This window comes from Cryptomeria japonica, chromosome 7, assembly GCF_030272615.1.
Source record: "Cryptomeria japonica chromosome 7, Sugi_1.0, whole genome shotgun sequence".
Taxonomy (NCBI): Eukaryota; Viridiplantae; Streptophyta; class Pinopsida; order Cupressales; family Cupressaceae; genus Cryptomeria; species Cryptomeria japonica.
In genome coordinates this window covers 425587116-425607380 of record NC_081411.1, presented here as the reverse complement: position 1 = coordinate 425607380, position 20265 = coordinate 425587116, and the positions used below count along the sequence as shown (strand labels likewise).

The following is a 20265-nucleotide window of genomic DNA, read 5'->3' as shown; positions in this document are numbered from 1 at the left end:
GGGAACGATATGCATGGAAAGACCAAAAAAGAGATATCCAAAAATATGTACAAGAATGCCTAACATGTCAGTGCAATAAAACTGAACTCACCCACCCCGCTGGGTTACTTCAGCCACTACCTATTCCTAATCAAAAGTGGGAGAGTATTTCTATTGGTTTCATAACTGGGTTGCCGAGGACACAAGGGAAGGATAGCATTTTTGTAGTGGTAGACAGACTCACGAAGTATGCCCATTTCCTTGCAGTCTCCACGGAATACAAAGCCTACCAAATAGCAGATCTATTCTTCAGGGAAATTTTCAGACTCCACGGACTCCCTCTAAATATTGTCAGTGACAAAGACAGCAAGTTTATTAGCCAATTTTGGCAGGAACTCTTCAGAATGGCAGGAACAAACTTGACCCTTAGTACCAGTTACCATCCTCAAACCGATGGGCAAACTGAAATAGTAAACAAATGGCTAGAGGGCTACCTAAGGAATTATGGTACAGGGCAACAGACTACTTGGGTTAAGTGGCTACACTTAGGAGAACATTGCTACAATACGACACACCACATGTCAATAGGGATGAGTCATTTCCAAGCCTTGTACAGCTATGAAGCCACAGGCTTTGGGGAATTAATAACCCAAGAGAGTAAAGTACCAAAAGCAAAAGACTTTGTGCAGCAGAGTAGGGACATCATGAAAACCTTGAAGGAGAATTTACAACAAGCTCAAAACCAACAAAAGATCTATGCCGACAAGAAGCGTATAGAACAGTCATTTGAGGTCGGAGATCTGGTGTTTCTGAGATTACAACCCTATAAGCAATCATCCCTCAAAAAGAATGGGACTGAAAAATTGAAACCCTGATTCTATGGACCCTACAAGGTAATTCGGAGGATTGGAGAAGTGGCTTATGAGATTGAACTTCCCAAGAGCAGTAAAATACATAATGTGTTCCATGTTTCCCGACTTAAGAAAGTTCTCGGACAACACTTGGCTCCTTGCAGCGAACTACCCCCTCTAGATGACGAAGGGAAACTCACATTGTACCCAAAGATCATTCTAGATACATGGAAAAGAGAACTTAGGAACCGGACCATTACCGAACACTTGATAAAACGGAGGAATCTCTCAAATGAGGATGCCACTTGAGAAAGGGAGGAAGATCTAAAGATGCTTGAGGACAAGCAAAATTGAGATGGAGGGACTATGATAATCCCTCATCTATGAAAAATAAAAGAAATATATTTAATTTGTTTTAATAAAAGAAATGTTATGTAAATAATTAAATGAAAGGATATTTAAATATATATTGATATTGAATATATTTAATGAAATGTTATGTAATATTTAAAAGGAAATAATATATAGTGTTTTATATATTTAAAATGAAATGTAATTAATATATTAAAAGAGAAATAATATATAGTATTTTATATATTTAAAATGAAATATATTAGGAAGGAAACAAGATACACTATTTAACATATTTAATATGCAAAACATATTAAAGGTAATCCCAAAAGGGGGATGGGTTACCTCCACACGAAGTGGTGCGTGGGTAACTGCAGCCTAGGCTGCGATTACCCCCGCACCCCTTCATACGAAAGGGGCCCATGGAGGGGCACAACCCCTCACGGGTTATAAAGGAGGCAGCGGAAAAGGCACGAAAAGGGGAAGAGGAGCTGACTGCAGAGGAAAGGTAAGGGAGAGCAGCCTGCAGAAGAAAGGTAAGAAATAGAATTCCTACTTACGTTAAATAATATAAGTATAGTATTTGAAATGTTATTATTACTAATAACATTAGGTTATGTTAATTGTAAGGTTCATTAATATTATTTAATATTAGTTAATAAGAAATGGGTAATGGGTAAGGTTCATTAAAAGATGATGTTAATTGTAGTCTAGTGAATATTCGTACATATATTAATGTATAATATTCACTAATCACTAAAAATAGGTAAAAGATATAATTTGTTAATTGTTGTATACATAAGCTTGCATATTAAGAAAGATTATGAATACAATGTATTTTAAGAAATGTAATGCACATGTAAAAGATGGAAAATTATATATATATATATGTTAAGTAAGAATACATTAAGAATTCATGTTAACACAAGGGATAGTTTATGAATTGAAACTATTATGCAAATGTATGGCTTGGTTGACTAAAACTCAACCAAGAAGAGAAGGATTTGGTCAATTCCCCTTGAGGACTTGGATGATGGAGGCATCACCCAAGACAAGGAAAGGCAAGGGTCTTCCTTGGCTGGCTTGGGTATAAGAGGTTATACCCAAGATAGGACTCAAGGTTGGGCCGATCCCCTCTGAGGACTTGGATGATGAAGGCATCACCCAAGGCAAGGAATAGACAAGGGTCTTCCTTGGAGGGCTTGGGTGTAAGAGGACAGGATTCGAACTCATCTTCGATTTCCTGGAGGGCTTGGGACCAAGGGGTTCCAAGAAGGCGGGCCTCATGGCCGCCTAAGGACATACTTACGTATGGCATTGTATCCTTTTTATTAGATGGAAATTATGATTATGTTAATTAAGCATTGAAGTTAGATTATAATTTAGATTACTTATATATATATATATATATATATATATATATATATATATATATATATATATATATATATATATATATATATATATATATATATATATATATATATATATGTGTGTGTGTGTGTGTCATGTTCTAACAATCTGTTTTGCAAGTTAATGATCTCTAAATAGTAGGGACATTACAGATTTCTAACTGGTAATTGGGTTCTTGCCCAATTTGTTATTTGTAAGTCATCTTATGGCAGAATAAGCAGATTGGATTCACTGATCTGCTCCTACACCATCCTTCTCATCTTGTATCCATTTTCTGGATAGCAAACCAGCCTCAAACCCTAGCACTGGATCTTTGGTATGTTTTTTGCTTGTACATGTGAATGTTATTTCACTTCTAGATGATTGTAATCTGCTGTCATATAAGAATTAGAAGCTGATCTCTTGATTACAGTTCATTTTTATGTTGTTTCTTGTCATGTGTTGCAAACCCCATCACCAAAAAAACAACACAAAAGAAACAAACTCTTCTGCATCTTCTGTCTAGTCTCTAAGAACACCAAAAAGGCCCCAAATATAGTTTATTAAATTAAAATTAAAACAGGGCATCAAAAGACCTATTTAGGGATCTTTCAGTGGTATCAGAGTTGATGATCCTGCCAGCCTGGGGGTCATCAGAGTAATTCTATGCACCGGGGCAGATTTGGCACCTACAGATATTACACACGCAGGAGACCTAGAGTGGATTTAAATTTTGTCACAGAACCACCCTTTGAGACTAATATGGGTGATATACCTGAAGGACAGAGGAGCCCATCCAGACAGGAGAGACAGATTCCACTCAATCCTGATGAGATTATGAGGAGCTTGGCTGAAGCACAACCAAGAATTATTGAAGCAATCAACAGGTTACAGGGCACACTTGACAGAATGGATTTGGGAAATAATAGGGGAAGCCACAGGAGCCGTAACAGGACAGTATCAGCTGCAAGAAGTAGGGGAAGCAGTAGAATTTCATCATCCCTGAGTAATGCATCCATCTCACCACGAAGGGACAGGACCCATACTAGGACAACGGATAGGCCTATGCTCCCACAGTTCACCCCTAGAGATGTACCACCGTTGGCTGAGCCTCATAATGGAATCACCTTCCAAGATACTGTCATGGCAGCCAGTGATGAGGGGGCACTTTTACCGCAGCATGTTAGGGATGTGTTGTGATGTTTTCACACATCGCCCCATTGCAAATGGGGACCCCTGCTTTTTGCTTTCTAGGGTTTGTTTTTAGGTCCTTTTAGGGTTTTGTCTATTAGCCTTTCCGTTTTGAGTGTCGCCAAGGGGATCACCTGGATAGCAAGTTCTGCTAGAGTTAGGTCAAGTTGGTGAGTGATGAAGTCTGGAATGTCCTGAAATTTGGCTAAGTTCTGAAAGTCCTGATCCTGAAATTTGGCTAAGTCTGGAATGTCCTGATCCTGAAATTTGACTAAGTCTGAAAACTGAAAAACCTCCAAAAACTAGATTTTGCAATATAACTCCTGGAGGTCTGAAACCACTCTCAAACATCCTGAAAGTATATATGGAATATAACTTAAAGTATAAGAAAGAAGAAAGATAGAAGGAAATGCTATATTCCATAAAATTATCCTGACAGAGAGTTTAAAAAGTCAAATTTCACTCTTGACCCTCAGAGAGGGCCCACAGCAAAAAATCGCTCCTGACCCTCGGAGAGGGTCCACAACGAGATTTTGATTTCCTTCGTTTTGCAATGAAAAGAGACCAAGTTTTGAGCATGAAAGGGAAATGAATGACTTTCTCCACCCACCTGAAGAAGTTTTGGCTAGAAATGATGAAGGACCTTGTTGAAAATAGAAAAATCGCTCCTGACCCTCAGAGAGGGCCCACAGCGAGAAATCTTATAAGGGTCATTGCCAGCCTTATTTGGTCGATTTAAGATGTCAAAAGCATGGTGAAGGATAGAATGAGCATAATGAGGTATCCAGACTTGATCAAAGATGATAAATTGAAGGAGTTTTTCCCAGCAAAGGTAAAATCGCTTTGGACCCTCAGAGAGGGCCCACAGCGATTTTCTTTGTGTGCACATTTTTGGACCTTTCTAAGACATGAATTTTTATTCATAGCAAAGAACAAGACGATATCTCCCTTGGCAAAGTGATTTTTAGATGAAAAGTGAAACATTTTGGTCCAGGTAGCAAAAATCGCTCCTGACCCTCAGAGAGGGTCCACAGCGAGATTTTCAAATATGCATTATTCTTACAAGATCAAAGTGATTTTATGATTGGAAGGGATGAAGGAAAGCATGGTCTATCCGTTGAATATAATTTGGAGGATCAACATAAGGAGAAATCAACCCAAAATGAAAAAATCGCTCTGGACCCTCACTGAAGGCCCACAGCGAGAAATCACTCCGGACCCTCAGAGAGGGCCCACAGCAAGAAACCTAAAATGGGAAGTTTTCATCCAAGTTTGAGGAAAGCTAAGGTTAGGCATGGGTTAGAAACGATGTTTGAAAAGCCTTGAAGTGAAAAGAAATCGTTGAGAATCAAAATTTTGAAGGCAATTACAAAAATCGCTACAGACCCTCAGAGAGGGCCCATAGCGATTTTCCAGTTTTCTCTCCTTGGTTTGAAGAATTGAGATAAAATCTTGCTTGGACAGGAGGAGAACATGACGTGTTATGCCTTGGAGGTGGTTTGAAGATTAAAAGATAAAGGAATTTGCCTAAAAGCCAAAAGTCACTCCTGACCCTCACTGAAGGTCCACAGCGAGATTTTCAAAAAAGGCATGTTTTCTTCGAAATGGTGCTAAGGCAAGGTTAGGACAAGGAGAAGAGACCTCCAAAAACATGATGAATATTATTTTGCCTTTGAAACTTGATGATTTTGGTCAAAAAATGAAAAATCGCTCCTTACCCTCAGAGAGGGCCCATAGCGATTTTTCAGGATCCTCTCCTTTGTTTGAAGAATTGAGACCAAATCTTGTGTGGATAGGAAGAGATGATATTTTATGTCTTGGAAGCAATTTGGAATCCAAAATATGAAGGATTAAGAGCAAGATTGAAAAAATCGCTCCTGACCTTCACTGAAGGTCCAGGGCGAAATTGGTGATATCCTTCATTTTTTATTGAGCGTTGATATTCCTTAAAATTCACCAAGTTGCTAACTTTGAGGCCTTTGGAAGGGCTAAATCAAATTCGCATTAAATTAAAGGCATTTTAATTTAATAAATTAATTTTTAGGCCTTGAAATAATCAAAAATCCACTTTGGAGGCATTAAAATTAATTTTCAAATTTTAAATGAAGGTGAGCGCTCAAATACATTTGTTTGCTTTTACAAGCAAGTCGGCCTTCTTTTGAGGGGGATTTTATTTCATTTTCATTTCCCTTTTAGCAAGTCGGGCTTGGAGGGAATCAAGGTGAGCGCTCTATATATGGGAGATGCTTTGTTCAAGTTTAATCATTCATTCATCCTTTCCTAAATGCGAAAGTGGAGAGCTATTTGAGGAGCGAAATCCAAAGATTGAAGTGCAATTTGGAGAAGCAAAATCTAGCTAGAGTGGAGCGAATTTGCATTAAATTAAAGGCATTTTAATTTAATAAATTAATTTTTAGGCCTTGAAATAATCAAAAATCCACTTTGGAGGCATTAAAATTAATTTTCAAATTTTAAATGAAGGTGAGCGCTCAAATACATTTGTTTGCTTTTACAAGCAAGTCGGCCTTCTTTTGAGGGGGATTTTATTTCATTTTCATTTCCCTTTTAGCAAGTCGGCCTTGGAGGGAATCAAGGTGAGCGCTCTATATATGGGAGATGCTTTGTTCAAGTTTAATCATTCATTCATCCTTTCCTAAATGCGAAAGAGGAGAGCTATTTGAGGAGCGAAATCCAAAGGTTGAAGTGCAATTTGGAGAAGCAAAATCTAGCTAGAGTGGAGCGAATTCGCATTAAATTAAAGGCATTTTAATTTAATAAATTAATTTTTAGGCCTTGAAATAATCAAAAATCCACTTTGGAGGCATTAAAATTAATTTTCAAATTTTAAATGAAGGTGAGCGCTCAAATACATTTGTTTGCTTTTACAAGCAAGTCGGCCTTCTTTTGAGGGGGATTTTATTTCATTTTCATTTCCCTTTTAGCAAGTCGGCCTTGGAGGGAATCAAGGTGAGCGCTCTATATATGGGAGATGCTTTGTTCAAGTTTAATCATTCATTCATCCTTTCCTAAATGCGAAAGTGGAGAGCTATGTGAGGAGCAAAATCCAGAGGTTGAAGTGCAATTTGGAGAAGCAAAATCTAGCTAGAGTGGAGCGAATTTCTACTAAGTGTTGAAGATTAAAGAGGGTGGAGTCTATTCTTTTCCAAGCTAGAGGAGGCACAATTCATCCAAGGGAGAATTTTGATTTAAATTTTGCCTAGCAAAATCCATTTTTTGCATCATTTCTTAGAGTTTAATACTCAAGAGGAGTTATGGCAAAATCATCTTGACACCCTTGTTTAAGGTTTGATTTTGGACATTTGTTTTGGAAAAATCTAAGTATCGCATGTTTAATTAGGAAATGATAACTCAAGATTTATCATGAGGTTTCCTAATTAAAATCTTAAATCTTCCTTTTAGGTTTAATTTCTAGACTTCAAGATATATTACTAATTTTGAAATGTTGTGTAGGTATCAAGATGGCGATTCCAAAGCCCGGAGGATCTACAAGTTGGCAGGTTCTCATCAAAGAAGATCAAGCAAGGATAAGGGCGACCTCCTCTAGTCTAGCATCATCATGACTAACCTCTTCCAATCCAGCATTCCAAGGCGAGGTGCATCATCACCCTGCACATCAAAGACAAAAGAAGTTAGAGCAAGGGTTCGTTGAAGAAGCAGATAGTTTCAAAAGAGTTAATTAAAGCTAGCTTCTCAGCAACATCAAATTGGCATCAACCAAGTGTCAGACGAGGTGGCATCCCAGTCATCACTCCTCCACTTAGATTGGTCCACCTCAGCGTGTCCAGATTCAATGTACCTAACTCATGGGAGGTGGCACAAACTTCGATGTACCTACCCCAGCTATCCATTGGTCGAATTTTCGAGAGAAGACATGTGTCCTTAAAATGTAATTTTATCATTGGTCAAGCATTAAATGTTATGTAATGGTTGTAACAAACCCTAATTAGGGTTTTCATTGTTGAATCTTGGCCATTGATCTCAAATTCATCTGAGCCATCGAATTGTATTGTGGGCACTATATAAGCCCCGACTCTTCATTTTGTAAAGGCAGTTGGAAGCAGTTAGAAGGTAGGGAGTGAATAGTTAGAATAGTGAATTAGTCAGTTGATAGAATAGCAATTAGAGTAGAGTAGAGAGAGAAGGCAAAGATTGTTGCCAAGATGTTGTTGTAAAAGGCTTGTAAAACTTCATTGAAGAAATGGTGAAATTTATGGGTCGATTCAACAATTTGCATGGTCTCTATACTTCTCATGTTTGATTTCATGTTATTAGATGAGTGGAAGAAATGTGCTTGATTGATGGTGAAATTCGTATATCCATACTACTAGCAGTTTGTTGATTGCAGACTTGCCTTGTGTAGTCAACTGGAATCATTCAGCTTAAGCTTAACTTCAATTGTCGCTTCTTCATTGATATGCATCGGCCTGATGGTGTCTATGCCTGCAGTGATGATTTGAACATCATAAAGCTTTCCTTTGAAGATCGCACTAACCTTGTGGAGATGGTCCTGGGATGTCAAAACAAGACTTAGTTAGAATTTCATCAAAGATCATTCATTGCTCTTACATTCTTAGTATCAGAATTAGATCCTTTCCTCACCCTCGTCCTTTTTCCTTTTTTTTCAAATCTAAGCTAGTAAAATCCTATGTTCCGGCGATATTCAAAGCAAATCAAACGTTCAGTCATCAAGTGTAAGTCCCCTTGTGATTCCAGCAAATCACATCATACCACAGAGAGCTTATCCACACATAGAGATCCTACAACGAAGAACCTTGAAGTCACCCTGATTGATCCTTTTCGCGATATCTTCAGCATTCAGAGGCTTTACTCAAGAGAGGATAAGGTACCCTTGGGTATTTTATTCTGTATTTGATAGTGTACAAAATACACGTCAACAGGATGCCTTTCCCTTACATCAGTACTGTATGCAGCGTAGGGATGTTAATCGAGGTCAGAATGACAGGTGGCCCAGACAACAGTGGAATAATGATCTGAAAAGAGCTACTGGTAAGCTCTCTATGTCCACATTTGATGGTGTTGGTTCTACCAGTGCACGAGCTTGGGTCCACAAATTGGACATCTATTTATCGCTGAAGCCCATGACTAAGGATGAGGCTATACAGTTTGTTGTTTTACACATGGAGGGAGTTGCGTATGACTAGTGGCACCATGGTTTGGTTACGCCAAACCATACCCTTATTCACTCTTATACTAAGTTCACCGAGAGATTGATTGCCAGCTTTGACAGGAAGGATATAGAGTTGTATTACAGGGACTTAGCTCAACTTAGGCAGTCAGGACATGTGGAAACTTATATTAATGAGTTTCAGTGGATAGCAGTGATGGTTCCTGAGATGCCTGATAGGAGAGTGGTTATGTTGTTTATTGAGGGTCTACATGAGAGACTCAGGGGACTAGTTAAGGCTTTAAGGCCTGGGACATTACAGGAGGTCATTTAGCTTACCTTAGACCTTGACACTACTCCCCCATCCACTTTCCAACAAAACAAAAAATTCACCAGGAACTCTAAACCTTTCCAAAAGACTTCTTAGTTTCAGCAAGGCAATACTTCTGCCCCAAAATTTGATCTGGGCTCTAGGAATGAGTTAAGAAGGAAGAAACTATGTTTTACTTGCAAGGAGCCTTGGGAACTTGGTCACCAATGCAGTGGAAAGGGAAAGGTCCATTCAAATGGTCATGAGGACCATGTTGCTGATTCAGATCCAGATAATGAGTATGATGATCAGAAGACACCTCATATTGAGTTAGATGTTCATGAGGGTACTGATATGGCTGATGTTGTTGTGGCTACACTTTCAGGATACCCTAAGTTTGATGCTTTCAGACTTAAGGGTACTATTCAGGGGCAGCGTGTTGTGTGTCTAGTTGATACTGGTGCTACACACAACTTCATCAGTGAGGAGTTGATTGACAGGTATGCTATTACCCCAGAGGAGTTTTCTAGTTTTGGAGTGAACGTAGCGGATGGAGCTATCTTAGGTTGCACTAGGAGAGTGCCACAGTTGTGGATACAGATGAAGGATTACACCCTGATTGATGACTTCCATGTCTTACGGTTGGAGGACTATGATGTAGTTCTGGGTACACAATGGCTGCAGGGTATTGGCAGGTACATTATTGATCATCGTAAGATGCAGCTTGAGTTCATGAAGGGTGGTAAGAAGACCATTCTGAGGGCATGTTCGGATGGAGGTCCTAAGGTGGTTTCTTCTCACGGAATGGAAACTATTTTCAGACACCAGAATATTATTTGGGCTACTCAATGATTTGTATCATCTAGGAAGTCACTAGTGAAGGATGAAAGGACTTTTCACATTGATATTCAAACTATCTTAGATGAGCATGGAGTGGTGTTTGGAGACATTCCATCTGGTGTACTCCCTGATAGAGGTTTTGAGCATGTCATTGAGCTTGAGGATGCTAAACCAGTTATGACCACACCTTATAGGCATCCCAAGGCTTATAAGGATGAGATTGAGAAGACCATCAGGGAACTTCTGGATATGGGGTTTATTAGACCCAGTTCTAGTCCATTTACTTCTTTAGTCGTTCTTGTGAAGAAGAAAGATGGCACTCTGAGAATGTGAATTGACTACTGTGCATTGAACAAGAAGACCATTAAAAACAGATAGCCCATTCCCCGTATTACAGAGTTGTTAGATGAGTTACATGGGGCAGTGTACTTCTCGAAAATAGATCTTCGTTCAGGGTACCATCAGATTAAGGTGAGAGAGCCAGACATTCAGAAGACTGCTTTCGGATGCCACTATGGTCATTACGAGTTCTTGGTGATGCCATTCAGCCTCACTAATGCTCCTGCCACTTTTCAATCTTGTATGAACCATCTGTTCAACAGGCGGCTACGTAAGTTTGTTTTGGTGTTCTTGTTATCAATAAAGCCTGCACCCTATGCTAAAGCTATGAACTTCAGCTGCCTATTGAAACATGGGAACACTTCGAGGTTGTGGGTAACCTGAAGACTGAAGTGGACCTCCAGAGTAAGCTGGTTCTTTTCAAATTCTTCACCTAAACTAACAATTTCTTCAGGGAAAAGAGTGAGGAGGAGAACATATGAAACTAAAATCTAACCCTAAGGTGATGCACCAAAATGATAATCTGAGATTCACAACAAATAACACACAATAAAGCCAGCAATGAAAGACTCTCCTACACAACCCAATAATTATAATCTTTGCATCAACGATTCGTAAAGTTAAAATTTACAATCTCGAGGAAAAAACACTCTTTCTCACAACCTAAGACTGCTATTTCAGACACAAAGCTTATAACCTGCAAAATTATACTTTTGCATAAGATCCCCACATAAAAACACAGTTTTAAGGACAAAGAATGTCACAAAAAGCCTGTACTAACATTAAGGACACAATACCAGAAGAAAATGGGAAGGTATGAACTGATTATTACTGCAAAAAGGTGTTACAATGCTGTCAACCTCTCTGAAACTGAGTTACAAACTCCTTCCTTTCTGCAGAGAGAACTCTAAAAATTACAGTCTGCAAGAAGCAAAAGGTAAGAAGCCCTAAAAAAAAATGAAGTCTTGCAGTATATATGCTTTCCAAAAAGCAAATAATGAATACAATAATCCACTTCCTCTTGGGCGAGCAAAAACAAAAACCCACTTTCAAAAGACCTGAAACAGGTCTGAAAGGGAACACACTTGAACCAAAGTCAAACCAACCCATGCTGCTACCATAAAAGCCCCTAAATGCACCATAAATGGCCCCAAAATATCATTGACAGGCCTGCAAGCCTTCATAATTGCAAAAAAAATCTTTTTGACTTTATCAAAAAAAATACATCTCATAAAGTGACTTTTGAAATCTATTATTTAATTAAATATTTTGTTTTATTTCATGATTATGGTTTAAAGGCAAAAATGCTAATAAATGAGATAATGGTAAAATAATCAATAAAGTGACCAATTTCACTTTAACAACATTTTATTATTTCATCTATTATTATTTTGATTTTAATTATAAACATGAAGTAAAATAAATTATTTAATTCATATAATAAAATTTTTAAAAAAGAATCACTTTAATTAAAATGTATTAAATTTTATCTTATGCTTATCTAAAAGTCTTCATAAAAGACATCTATTAAGTGATTTATTAATATCACTTGATAAACATCTCACTACAAAAACATTTATTAAGTGATGTTAATAAATCACTTAATAGATGTTCCACCCCTTTGGCATTTTGCGTGGCATTTTGAGGAAATAGAAGAATGAAAAAGAAGGCAAAAAGCCTTAGCATTCGATGGGTACCACATTCGATACTTCCCTTCTCGATCTACTACGTGGAGTGGCTGCCATGCTAGGGTTTGAAAGCTAAACCTGCAATTTGATGATTCTGGGCCTCTTACGACAGTCGAAACTTATTATCTTCTGTGCTTTCTTGCTGCTAGGTGGATTCTTTCGTACTCTTTGCCAAAAATAATAAGTTGGGCGATGATTCTTCTTATTTCTGGACGATTTTCTGGGATCTCCATGCATATTAGGGGAATCGCCATGTCTGATTTACTATGGAAAATATGAAAACAACCTGCAGATTAGCATGCCATTACCAGCTGTTTCAGGCAAGCTATTTCTTACGCACTCCAACTCGGTTTTTGAAGAATTAGTGACTGAAAAAATTGAGAAAATCGCTGCCTCTTGTATATTGCTTCAATATGAATTTGTGTTGGCAATGGTTTTTCGATTCCTTTTATTGATATCATCATTTCTTACTGTCCATGATTATTCTCGAATGTTTCCACATCCTTTGAAATGAGGAATCCACGTGATTTATTCTTGCTGTTACAACAGTCACGTCAACTGAAAATCACACATTTCTCACATTCGATATCTTCTGTCAAAATGGTGGCCAGAGATGGTCTAAAAGTTCGCTTCACGTAGCATCACAATGAAACTATTCGTACCAGAAATTGTGCTTCTCCATTGCCTTTCTAACCCTTCAACAACAGCTGTAATAGCATTACCCTTTCCTACAACTCTTTCCATTCTTGATATAGCATCATAGAGGCCCTTTTTTTTAAAAAAAACAAGCGAAGCTATGACCTCACCATTTTCCACAACAGGTAAGTGTCGAAAATCTCCTTGAACCGTCTCTTTTTCCTTTTTTTCTCTACCGCTAATATGTCAACCATTACCAAAAATTGAGCTCCCTGTCATCACTTTGGACACAAATATCCCTGTCGGTTCTAAACCTTCTGCTATAACCCTTGCTCCTTCTTACAGTTGGTATGGTACTTTGTCCATCAAGAGGTGTTCATGGAATAACTGTGACAGTTATTTAAAATTCCGGAAAGGAGCCTCTTATTGAGATCATTGTGCACTTACCCCTGCTTTATGGCTTTGGTGTTTGCTGTTGCGACTACTCTAACACTGTTATTGTTGTCAAAGATTGCTCTTGACAATGAATTACAAGGTTATTGCTCATGACTGCAAGTGGCTATTTGGCTGGGACTATAATCACTGTATTTTGGCCTTATAATATGCTCTTACTGAGTTTATGAAAGTATATATTAAATGCACTATCCCTTTGCATCAACCCCTTTCAGAAAACTTTTGCTCTTTGTATGAGATCCTTTGCATTACCCTATTCTCCACTAAGCATGAATGGTCTCTGCAGTGACCTTAAGCTTATATGACTGTTAAAACCATGTTTGAGTTGTCCTCCTTTGTTCATTTGCTATCGTGTAGCACGCTAGGCTCAACCCTTGTGGGAGCCCATTTTACCCCACATGCTGAAAATGAACATGATCAGATTTGTAGCTGCACACGAAAAAAACATGTTAGAAATAATATGCCTATGTGTGATGATTTTCCTAATCTCTCTTGGACACTTAAAATATGCATATCCTTTCTTTGCACATCAGGACTGACTTATACATGTATAAGTGAATGCTCATGTATAGTGTATGACTTTTCATTGCTTAGAACATAGTTCTAACTTATTGCCTATTGAATCATGCAGGAAAAAGGAGTGCTGAGGACCTGGGAAGCAAGGAGGAGCAGGACGACACCAGCAGATTTATGGATCAGCCAACAAGCGCCAATCATTCAAGCAATGACTAGTCATCCTCTAGACATGCATTTTTAGCATTTACTTATTCATGTATAATTTAGCTTTCATGTGCATCATGCATATTGAATGAACATGGTCAATCTCACGGCTTATTGTGTGAGACATGCATTCTATCATTTTAATAAAGATTACATTCTTTCCGAAAGACTTGCCTAATCTTTCTATGCTTCGTACATTTATATTCAATGAAATGTTTTCTTTGCAATCTTTGCTTTCTGCATTCTTTTGAGGTTATTTCATTTGTAATGAAATGCAACATAGACAGGCCATTAAATACCACTTGCTCAAAAACTTAGTGGCTCTACCTAATTGAGCCTGTAGGTGAAAATTTGGTAACAGTTCTTTGATGACATCTTGATTTACAGCAGATCTTGGGAAGAACACTTGTTACATCTTGAGGAGGTTTTGAGTATCATGGAATCACAGTCACTGTATGCCAAATTGTCAAAGTGTGATTTTGGGTTACCTGAAATCTTATATCTGGGTCATGTGATTGGTGTAGATGGGGTTAAGGTGCATCAAGAGAAGATACAGGCCATTGTTGATTGGCCACCACCCAAGAACATATCTGAGTTACGTGGTTTCCTTGGTTTGTGTGCATACTATAGGAGATTTGTCAAAGGTTATTCACAGCTTGCAACACCATTGACAGATCTTACAAGGAAAGGGGCTTTTGGTTGGTCTTCGGAAGCATAGGTGGTATTTGACAGGCTTAAGCAGGTGATGAGCTCTGTCCCGTTTTAGCATTACCTGATTTCACTCAGCCCTTTGTAGTGGAATGTGATGCTTCAGGTGAAGGTGTGGGAGCTATATTGATGCAAAATCATCACCCCATTGTTTATGAGAGTAGGAAATTGAAACTCAATGAGAAACTTTATTCCACTTATGACAAGGAAATGCTTGCAATTATGCATGCATTGACTAAATTCAGACAATATCTAGTTGGCTGCAAATTTGTGGTGAGAACTGATCACAATAGTCTGAAGTATTTCTTGGAGCAAAAGGATCTCAGTGAAAGGCAGCAAAAATGGGTTTCTAAGATCCAAGCGTATGATTTTGACATAGAATATGTCAAAGGGAAGAATAATGCTGGTGCTGATGCATTATCTAGGAGACCTTCATCTGCTGTCCTATGTTCATTATGTGAAGTCTCAGCTGATTGGAAATCTCAGTTGTTGGTAGAGTATTCAAAGAATCTGTTTGCATGTGAGGTCATGAATGGGATTATTCAGGATGAGAGTTATTCGGTTGTTGATGATATTGGAGTCTACGAAATAACATTTGTTATAGATACAAATATGCTGCAAAAACATTAAGCTTTCATTTTAAAACAAATCGGCTTCCTGGAGAAATTGTTGCTTTGGTAAAATATGCATAATAAAGCTCTTATGATAGTGGGTATAAATGTGCCTATACCACCATATATGTTCGTAATGCATGTTCATATGCATACATATGAATAGGTATATACACATGTTCATACACAATGCGTATGGCGAAAGTCATTCTTATACATATTCATTGTAAGTGTTTTATTCATTTTATATCCAGATCATATGAAGCATGAATTGAATGACAATATCCATAAGCAAGGTGGTCGACATATTCCTATCATCAAAGTAATGATATACTTGGTCACATAGACGATATGCAAATGAAATCTCATTTCTCATTTTAATTAAAACATCATGATAACGATCATAAGCACACATCATCAATCATATAGAAAACATTCATCATTTTATTTAAATGCAATTGATATATGAACTACATGGTGTGTGCATTGGTTTCAATCCTATCCATTCTTTACCAAATGGCTAGACTTCCTCGACCAGACTCCCATTGTCAACTAATCATGCATCCACTTAAACTCATTCGCACGTCATTAAGTCAGACCTCAAATTCAAAATCAATACATTTTAAAAGTATCATAATCTATATTATATTTCTCATTTAAAATCTAAATACATCATTATTCTATCATTAAGAGAAATTGTTTTGATCATTTAAAATTAAATATATCATTATTCTATCATTTTAATCATTTAAAAATAATTGAGAATTAACTAATTTAATATCCAAATCAAGTTTATTTCATTATTTTAATCAAGCAAAAAGATGGGACGTGACAATCTTCACCAAGGTACTCATGTTTGTGAAAACTCAAATGGGGATGAAACTATAGGCTTCAGAAATGTCTGAATATGATACAAGAAAGCCTTCATATATCTCGTTTCAAATCTACACAAACAATTCTCATAAATTAAATACTTTCAACGATGCCAAGGTTCTTCTAGTTAGTCTTATGTTCTTTTGGTTTTCTTGATCATTGGCTTCGCCACCAATGGCTCTTGGCATACAGGGAAGATGTCTCCATAAGATAGTATAGTTGAATTTGGATCTTAGATTTGGGAGAAAGAGGTCAATGCGGTAACAGCAACTGCTGGAAAAGGATGGACCTTCTTGGTAGAAGATCTATTGCATGCATGCCCGCCCTTGGGAATTCCCCAATTATTAATCTTCACATGGAGGAGCTCCAAGAAAAATGTTTCTACTTTTCAAGATAGAAATTGGATTGGTAGATTTTTGGGCCCATAACTGTCTCTTAAAGAGCTTGTTTTTGGGGCTAGGAAAAATTGGATGATTCAAGAGAAAGTGCACTTTGATCTTATGCAAGAGGGTATTTTGTAGTTTTCTGCTCAAATTAGTCTCACAAAGATGGATTTTTTGGTGAAGAACCACATTTCTTTCAAAATGCAGGCCTTTTCATGAAGTACTAGTGTGTAGGTTTTAATTGTTTGGAGGAAATTCCTACGAGGGCACCTATTTGGATACATATGTAAACTCTTCCATACGAGTTTTGGTCTCCCTATGTCTTTAAGACCATTGCTAGTTCTTTGGCCATCAATATCTCCAGACCTTACCATGGGCATGGTCAATTTGTCTATGCTGGAATCTATGTTAAATTAGATTTCACTTCCCCCCTTCCAAAGTGTATTACCCTACATGCTAGAGATTTTCAATGGTTTCAAGACATGGATTATATAAGTATTCCCTTCAAATCTAAGGTTGCTATAAATACATTTATCCCATTCGAGAATGTCCCACTATTCAAAGAAATTCCTGGATAGAAAAAATGAATGCTGAAGAGAAAAAGGATCCAAGAGGTTTCATCTTTTTGGAGAAGCAACAAATTGTGAGAAGTAAGCATCCCAAGGTTCCAAGTAACGAGAAAGTGGTAGAATTATCAATTATTCCTAGTAATGAGGATGTAGTTAAAATTAGTCAGTCGCATCTGAATATAGGGTTAAATAATGAAAGATGCTAGAAGACTATAATTTTAAAGGGGATCTTGAACAACTCTTAAAGGAGCAAGCAGATACCATAAAATAACAGATCCCAAGGACACGAGAAAGGAAAAGCTCTCTTAGTTTAGTTTATCAATGCAAAAGAATCAAGATAGTTTCAAGGCAGCTTCAAAGTCCCTAGAAGGTTCTAGCTCAAAGCAAGTAAGGGTAGGGTCCCATGGGGGGCTTAAGCTTCTATTTTTCAGGAAGAGGAGGTCCCATGAAGAAAAAAAATTGCTAAGAGATTATTTGGAATCTTTTCCTGGAAAATAGGAGCTCCTATTTTTTAGGCTTGCATATTTGAGCAGATGAAAATGGGGTGGAGCTAGAAATTGCCCCACCAGCATAGGAATGTTATCTACCACTTGTCAAGCATCTAAGTTTAGATTCCTCTTAAAAATTATTTTGGAGGGAAAATGATTTTTTTTTAATTTGTTTTTATCACTATACAGAGTATAGAAGATAAAGGTACATGTATTCGTGAGACTACCAGCTTCCTTAAATTTCGGAGCTTAAATTTTTAATCTGAACTGCACTACAAAATTCATGGGACCAACATCTTTAAAATATTCCTAAAAAATCTCAGCAGCTTCAGCTCTATTTTTTAGAAAGCCAGAAGATCCAGTAGTTGTGTTATTTAACAAAGTACAGTCCTGACAGATGTTGCTGCAAGGAACCAATCCCAACTAGATGCTGTCTTGGTGTGCACCAATAAATCCAAGGTTGATCAAGGATGACTCTCCCGGAATATAAGGGAACTCATCTTCCCTTCCAAGAACCACTTACTTCAAAGACTCTTGGAGAAATATAATTCAGAGTGAGATTTTTAACAAGCAACTTTGCTATGAGTGACAGATTTCAGGCTGCTTTTCTATGGCTCAACCTAGATATTGTCTTGTTCTCAAAGACTCACTTCAAGACAAAGATCAAACCAAGGCAATCATTGTTTGCATGTTTACTCGCTTTTTGTATGCATGCATTGCTATTCATGCATTTAACAATTGCTTTTCATACATGCATTATTTTGTATGTATATGCACATATTGCATGTTTCTTGAAGAACATGCATGCGTAATGCTATTTTTTTTAAGAAAGTTATCTTTGTCTTTATCAAAAAACACTCTCAAATTATTTTTGGACCATATAAGAAGCGGATGAGCGTAAGCAGTAAAATCAAATGAGCTTTCAAACCAGAGGCCCAGGTTCAAACCCTAGGAGACATGAGAAAGTGTTAAAATTGGGTACAATACTGCACAGCAGACATACTGTTGATTATGGCAGCTATGTCAGAGCCTACCTAAAAAGGGGAATTTACAGGCGATTTTGGCAAAGGAGATAACCTCAGTTATGTCAGCTTAGGCAGGGGGTCCCATGAGGGGGGCTTAAGCTCTATTTTTAAGGAAGAGGTGGTCCCATGAAGAAATTTTTTTTGTGCTGTCGGATTATTTGGAATTTTTTCCAAAAAAATATAGGAGCCCCTACTTTTTAGGCCTACAAATTTGAGCAGATGGAAAAGGGGTGGGGCTAGAAATTGTCCCACCAGCTTAGGGATCTTATCTGCCACTTGTCAAACATCTAAGTTTAATTTCTATTAAAAAATAGTTTTGGAGGGAAATGAATTATTTTTACTTGTTTTTATTATGCACATAGTATAGACAACAAAGGTATTATATTCATGAGACCACCAACTTCCTTAAATTTCGGAGCTTAAATTTTTAAGGTGAACTTCACTACAAAATTCAAAAGACCAGCAGCTTGAAAATTTCCCCTCCATGAACCCCAGCCTAAGTCAAAGGTTTCTACAAGAAGAAGAATTTACTGGTGAATTTGACAAAAGAGATGCTAAGTCGAAGGTTATGGTACCCCAAAATGGGGAATTTTTATATAATTTAAACACATTATTAAAAGAGGAATTTAAATTAAAATATAAGATTATCCAGTACTATGAGAAAAAGCCTGACCGCACGGGCCTGAAATCTAAAATTCTGTTAGCATCAACAAGGCAGATAACTCTAAGGGCAAGCCCACAGTCCATCTCAACGAAGCGAAAGATATATTGATCGGTTCTGAATTACTGCTGAAATGAAATTATAGGATTAACATCATATAAAGTATTTGCATTGTTTTCCAAGGAATTGTGAAAAAAGGTTTACGCCTGACTAAAATTAAAGCCATGTTCGTCACAAAAAGACGGCCCATACTTACAGGAAATATATAGCAGTGTTGTATTGTAAGGAATATGTGAAACATCCAGGTTTAACTCTTAAAAATGTCATCCCAAACTCACTACAAACCAAATTAAAATGATTATCATAAGCTCAGACTACCCCAGAAAAAATAATTACAGTCTGCAGAGAGCAGACGGGGGAACAGACCTTCAACTCCAAAAGCTGGTAGCAACAAATGGCGGCTGAACCTCTGAATCATCTCTGCACTTAAGCCATGGCCACTCACAGTCTTCCACCCACAATTATTATTAAAATCAGGCTCCACTGAAAGTGCAGGCGTCTCATGCTCCAACTGTGTTTGCAGAAGATTTATGCGATGTTGGATATCGGTTTGATGTTTCTTAAGCTTCTCAATCTCCTCTAATACAACCTCCCTTTCAACATTTCTTACTCCCGACATGGCTTTCTGATCTCTTTAGCAAAGGCAATCTGAGTCTGCCTTCTTTGTCTTTGTCTCGGAAGGGAAGAACTTCTGCTTCCTGCCTTTTTTCCTTCGTGTGCTGCTTTTTTGGATTCCCTCTGTGCAGTCTTCAAAATTCAATTAATTTTTTCTAATCTTTCATATATTTGAATTTTCTTTTGGGTCTGTGATGTTTTTGCGAAAGTAGAGGGGACAAGTTTGCTCAATGTATGAATGAACTAATTTTAATAATGTTTACAAGACCTATTTTGGTTAAGAGTCTAAATTCTAACAATTTTTTGTTTATTTTTTGATGTTGGCTTTTTATTGTGATTTTTGATTGCGATGTCACTAGTTTTGAAAACAATTCAT

The 20265-nt window shown here is 37.5% G+C and overlaps 1 protein-coding gene across 1 annotated transcript in view; it reads right to left on the bottom strand.

Moving 5' to 3' along the window:
* Window positions 1-20111, bottom strand: part of LOC131043416 (adenylyltransferase and sulfurtransferase MOCS3) — a 169843-nt gene extending 149732 nt beyond the window's left edge. Inside the window, exon 1 of the mRNA XM_057976611.2 lies at window positions 19641-20111. Within this exon, the coding sequence (XP_057832594.2) occupies window positions 19641-19893 (253 nt within the window). The 5' untranslated portion in view covers window positions 19894-20111. The remainder of the gene's footprint in view (window positions 1-19640) is intronic.
* Between the last annotated feature and the right edge of the window lie 154 nt (window positions 20112-20265).